This window comes from Pristis pectinata, chromosome 30, assembly GCF_009764475.1.
Source record: "Pristis pectinata isolate sPriPec2 chromosome 30, sPriPec2.1.pri, whole genome shotgun sequence".
NCBI lineage: Eukaryota > Metazoa > Chordata > Chondrichthyes > Rhinopristiformes > Pristidae > Pristis > Pristis pectinata.
Window position 1 is genome coordinate 6,469,204 of NC_067434.1, and position 6,000 is coordinate 6,475,203.

At 45.2% G+C, this 6,000-nt stretch overlaps 1 protein-coding gene across 1 annotated transcript in view; it reads left to right on the forward strand.

Annotated features, from left to right (window-relative positions):
• Positions 1-3,732: 3,732 nt before the first annotated feature.
• Positions 3,733-6,000, forward strand: part of LOC127584617 (S-adenosylmethionine synthase-like) — a 22,451-nt gene continuing 20,183 nt past the window's right edge. Inside the window, exon 1 of the mRNA XM_052041430.1 lies at positions 3,733-3,960. Coding sequence (XP_051897390.1) covers positions 3,867-3,960 — 94 coding nt within the window. The 5' untranslated portion in view covers positions 3,733-3,866. The remainder of the gene's footprint in view (positions 3,961-6,000) is intronic.

A 6,000-nucleotide genomic window follows, 5' to 3' on the forward strand; every position in this document is an offset into this window, starting at 1 on the left:
TCCCAGCCTCCCCTCCCCCAGGTGGCTTCAGTGGTTCCCCCGTCAAAATAAACTGGCATGAGGAGACTGTGCAGAAAGAGCAGTTGCTCCATGTTCTTCTCAAGTGACATGGGTGAAAATAGCAAAGGAACCAGATCACCATCTCACAGCTCTGACCTCAGGAGTAGTCCTTGAAGAATTAGGTCAGAATAGACCCTTTCAGACACTGGGATTGCCCGCAAAGAAGCAGCACAGTTTGCTGAAGAACTGTGTAGCAGGAGACAGCTTCCTTGTGAATGGGGGACTCATGGCAGGAAGCTGCCAGGGAGATGCAAGAGACCGATGCAGGGTCATGACCCAAAATGTCGACCATCCCTTTGCCTCCACAGATGCTGCTTAAACTGCTGAGTTTCCCCAGCAGCCCATGTTTTGCTCCACTTGCTAGGAAGGTCTGTAAGCGCACGAGGGTCCTCTGTGAATGCTCTTTCACAAGCCCTGCACTGCAGCCTGATGTTCCCATAAGATGTGGTTGCATTTATCAAAATGTGGGGATTTCCTAGTTTGTTAGCAGAGGTTTCTTGGACCTGTAATGCATGGTGCAAGTCCGTACATTGTGGCCCTTCTCCTGGAGCTTGGTACAGTGGCTACACCAAGCTCTAGTGCATTGCTCAGCAGGTAGTCCTGGACCAGGGAGTGTGCCAGTCAGCATAATTCAGTGTCAGACACCTCCTTGCACTGGAAGACCAGTGAGTGTTAGACAGACCAGAGGGAGTTTTCCACTGAGCTGATGGTCTTCCACCGGCCAAGGTTTATTTGGTTGATTTCTGGGAAAAGAGGGTTTCTTTCAGGCCAGTCCTCGGCCTCCTTCACTTCAAAGTAAACCAGCCCAGCCTATCCAGTCTTCCCCATCACTAAAGTCCTCCAATCCAAGCAGCATCCTAATGAGTCTCCTCTGCACTGTCTCCAGCACAACCACATCCTTCCTATAGTGTGGTGATCAGAACTGCACACGATACTCCAAGTGTGGTGTCAGCAACATCTTGTTATAGCTGTAACATGACGTCCGAACTTTTGTTCTCGGTGCCCTGTCCAATGAAGGCAAGCATGCCAAATGCCTTCTTCACCACCTTGTCTACCTGTGTCTCCACTTTCACTCTATGACCCTATGACTTTAACTTCCACTGCAGTCTGGGTTACTGGTCTGTAGGTCCCCTTAACCTCTCCCTCTCACTTCTTAAATAGTAGGGCTAATTTGAAGCAACCAATGGTGAGAGTGGGAGATGGGTGTTGGCTGAGCAGAACAGGGTTGAGGTGCATCTGGGAGTAAGTACGAGAATTAGTTTAAAGGAATGAGTGATGGGGTTCAGAATTCACTCTACTGTCTCAATGTTAAATACCCACCTATATCAATTTCTTATCACATTCATTATTTCTGTCCTATCTTTCCAAATTCTAGCCCATTTGATTTCATGGACCCAATGAGTCAGAGAGATATAGCATGGAAGCAGGTCCTTCAGCCCACTGAGTCCATGCTGTCCATCAACCACCTACTTACACTATTCCTACATCAATACATTGTTGTATTCTCCCCCCAGATACCACCAGTCATCTACACACAAGGAACAACTTACAATGGCCAATTAACCCACCAATCCGCATGTCTTTGGGATGTGGGAGGAAACTGGATCACGCAGAGGAAACCCAGGTGGTCACAGGGAGAAGGTGCGAACTCCACACAGACAGCACCCGAGGTCAGGATCGAATCTGGGTCTCTGGCGCTGTGAGGCAGCAGCTCTGCCAGTTCTTGATCCATCCTCTATTCCTTCCTCATTCTAAATGCCGTCCCATAAATTTACCTCGAAACGTTCCTGCAGCTGAATGGGACACTCTGCAGTGGGGTTCTGCTAACTGCTTTGACTGTGGTTTCCACTCAACCTTTCACTCACCAGAAGTGTTGTCCCCAGGACCAAGGCCAGTTTTGGATATGAGAGATTAATAGCTGGAAGTGCTGTGGTGGGAAGTGAGGGGTGGTGGGAGAAGGTGGAATGTTTAGGGCATGGAATTGATGATCATGTGAGTGAGCAGGGATGGGGGGGGAGGATCAGGGGGTTGGGGGACTTTGGTGAGTGCGGAGATCAAGAAGAACCAGAGTGTGGAGGTGGATTTGAGATCTTGGAACCAGAGGATCGGAGAGGATCTCTGGCCATCAGAAGTGAGACTGGTGGCTTGGAGAGGAAGTGGCTGCTGTTGTGTAGGTCTGATGTGGGGGTCTGATGAATCAAGGGGGAGTGAGGGGCTTATTTTATAGAGATCCCAGTCCAGCATGTATTTAGTAAAACATGGAATTGGCCAATGGTGGTCACTCACAGAACAACTTAATCCTCACCCCCAACCCCACAAAAAGAAGCACTGATCAAGGTTAATTGGCCATTGTAAATTGCCCCCAGTGTGTAGCTGAGTTGTAGAATCTGGGAGGAGTTGATAAGAATGCGGGAAGAATAAAATGGGTTGGAAGTAGGATTAGTGTAAATGAGTCAACATGGGTCAATGGGCCAAAGGGCCTGTTTCTATGCTGATTCTCTCTAGGGCTTTTAAGAAGTGATGTTAACCTGCATGACCTTGAAGGGGTAATCACGCCAGTCACACACGGGAAGCAGTGTGCCCAGGACTGCCTGGAGGAGTTTCCACAGTGACGCACAATGACCTGAAGTTGTCATTATGGCATTTCACTCTGAGAAAGATCAATTCTTGCTTGCTTTATTCCTGAAATAAACAGTGTTGTGCAATTGTATCTCGAGGCACAAACATGCGTCTCTGCTTGCTCCCTTTGTAAATATAATGTCAGTTGCTTCTTTTGCAACTGCTGTTGAGCAGTTACCCCAGTGGCCATCCACCTGTTTCAGAGCTAAGGTTTGTCCTTTAGTGTCATTGTAACTTTGGGCTTTAATGCCTGGAACTGTTTGAACTTAAAACATCTTTTGCTGAATTTACACAGATTTCTAGGCCTAAATCTTTCACTAATTTGCTTGTAAAGTTATATCCTAAATATAAAGCTTGAATGCTCCCGAAGGAAAATACTTCTCAAAACTAAAGTCACTAAACCTTGCAGAATCACAGAACTGACAAGAATAATCGCGAGGGGATTTGCAGAAAATCCAAAGGGACTTCCACCAAATTCACAAGCTGATGTTCTGAAGGAGGGGATGAATTGCTGTCAAAACTGTGTGCAACAGGTGGACTGTTCTGGGAAAGAATGCAGTGAGAATGTGCCCATGAGATTCTGTCTAAGTTTCTGACAATAAAAGCTCTCTATGACATTCTTTTTGTCTACTAGTGAGTACACGCCTCTGAAGAGCCACCATGTGGAAAGAAATAGATGCAGTCCAAACTCATTTTACACAATCACTATTTATACATTGCATCATCTCACCAAGTCTGCCTACCAAAAAAACCTCCCCTTGCACCCTCCCCTCTCCGTCCATCAATCAGAATCGGCCCTCGGGCAGGACTCTCCAAAAGCAAATTTGGAGGGGGGTGGGTCTAGGCTGAAATATCATGAACAATTAGCAAAAATTAAGAAGTGCATGGAGTTGATTAGGAATTAAAGATGAGGGAGTAATATGATAGTTACTAAATGCTGTGTGCTTCCTCTGTAAGTTACAGTAATCAATTGCCTTGACATGAAACTGATCCATTCTCTGTTCTCCCCTAAGGGACTGGCACGATGTTGGTAACATTCTCTTTGCCTTATATAGCAGGAACAAGAGTTTATCCATCTATAGTACTGGATTCAGGGGACTCTGGGGCTCTCTCTTCCCCACCTTCTGACTGAATCAAGGCAATCCCTCTCAAATTGAAACAAAGTGCGACATTTTCTCACCTTAAAGATGAGTTGCCCGATGAATGGTATCCATAGCAACTTCCTACATGATGAAGGGACCTTCATGTTCACTTCAGAGTCAGTGGGCGAGGGGCATCCTGGTAAGTAAGAGTTGTCAGAAGTCGCACGCCTTTAACGGATAGCGATTAACATGGGCGTCAGCGGAACATCACGTTAATACCGCAGCCTAAAGATGTAGTGGAAGCTCCGGGCACATTTCCACAAGCAAACCCGGTCAAGATGAGAATTCCCGTGCTTGTGCAGGCAGGCGCAGAGGTCCAAAGCTGGCTGGTCGCCCTTTGCCAGCTTTTTCCTCAACATGGAGTAGTGCGCTGGATAATCTATCTCTGAGTCTGCTCCAGGTTAGACCAGCAATTCCTTTCAGTTCCATGGAGAGGAATAGCTGCAAGGAACCAAAGTACTGGATTAATTATACTTGGTTGAAAGATTTTAATGGTTTTTGACTTTTTTCTTATTCTTTACATTTTTAGTAATCCTTATTGTTTGATCTTGTTTTCATAGTTTTTGAATGTTTCTGAATGTCAGAGATGTTGTCTTCCCACTCCAGTCCACCCATTCCAACAAGCCAGTTAGACTGGCATCTGCTGACCAGGGAAGTGTTGAAATCCATTATCAAGTTTGTGATAAGATTCAGAACTTCATGAAAGGGAAATCATGATTGACAAATGTGAAAGTTTTTGAGGATGCAGTTAGGAGGGTAGATAAAGGGGAGATAGTAGATATAATATAACCGCCTTTGTTGAGGTTCCACAAAAATAAAACCTTTCTGCATAAAATGAGTATTAGTAGAAAGACAAAAAGACTAGGAATAAAGAGATCGGGCTTTTACTAGTGGGGAGCCACAGGGACAGTTCTACGTTCTTAGCTTTTCACAATTTATATTGATAACAGTTATTGTGTCAAAGTGTCCTGCTGATACAAAGCCAAATGAGCTGTGAAGAGGAGGCAAAAAAGGCAGAAAAAGGACATAGGCAGGTCATGTCAATGGGAAAGAAGGTGGCAGATGGGATATAATGTGGGGAAATGTGAAGTTATTCTCATTGTGGGAAAAATGGAATCTTTTTTGAGTGTTGAGGAACTCAGAAACATTTTTGTGCAGAGTGATTTTAGTACACAAACACAAAGCTAACTGTAAGCAATTAGGAAGAGAGATGGTTAATGTGAGGGGTCTGGAAGAAGGAGGTAGTCTCTCTGCACTTTCTCAGGGCTTTGGTGAGATCTCACCTGGAGTAGTGTTTGGCTTTGACCTCCGGTTCTATTGATAGACATACTTGTCTTGGACAGAGCAGAATGTTAACTGACCAGATTGATTCCTGGGATTAGAAGATACCTGTGAAAGGAATTTTCCTACAAGGAGAAATTGTATAACATTGGTCTATACTTCCTGAGTGCAGAGGAATAAGAAATGATCTATGTAGAGAGACAGGCACTAAGAGCTGGGTTTAAGTCACAGGATAGGATCAGCCAGTCAGAGCTGAGCCAGAGAGAAGTTTCTTTCTTCTAACACTTGAGAATCTTTTGAAATTCCCCACCCCAGAGGACTATGGATGCTCCGACACTATATTCCTGAGAATGATTAATGACAGGACACTAAGGGAATCAAGGATATGGGAATTGCTCAGGAAATTTGATGAAGGTAGAAGTTTATCAGTGGTCTTACTGAATGTCAGGCAAACACAGAACAGTGTGGTAGTTCTGCGCCTGTTCCTTTTGTGTTTCAAAGGTGATCTACGTCACCAAGCTGCAAACACGATTCACCAGGATGTTGCCTGGGGACGGCGCATTTCAGTTACGAGAAGAGACTGGATACCCTGGGTTTGTTTTTCTTGGAGTGGAGGAAGCTGAGGGGGGAACCTGGCAGGGGACACAAAGTTATGTTGGGCATAGAGAGGGTAGATAGTCAGAAACTTTGCCCCAAAGCAGAGGCATTTAAAAGTAGAGAACACATACTTAGGGTAAGAGATAAGAAGTTTAGAGGAGATCTGAAGAAGAACTTTTTTCAACCAGAGGGTAGTCAGAGTCTGCCTGAGTGAATGGTGGAGGCAGATATTGTCACAACAGTTCGGAAGTATCTGGACAAGCACTTGTCCTGCTAAAGAGCAAATGCTGGTATATAGGAT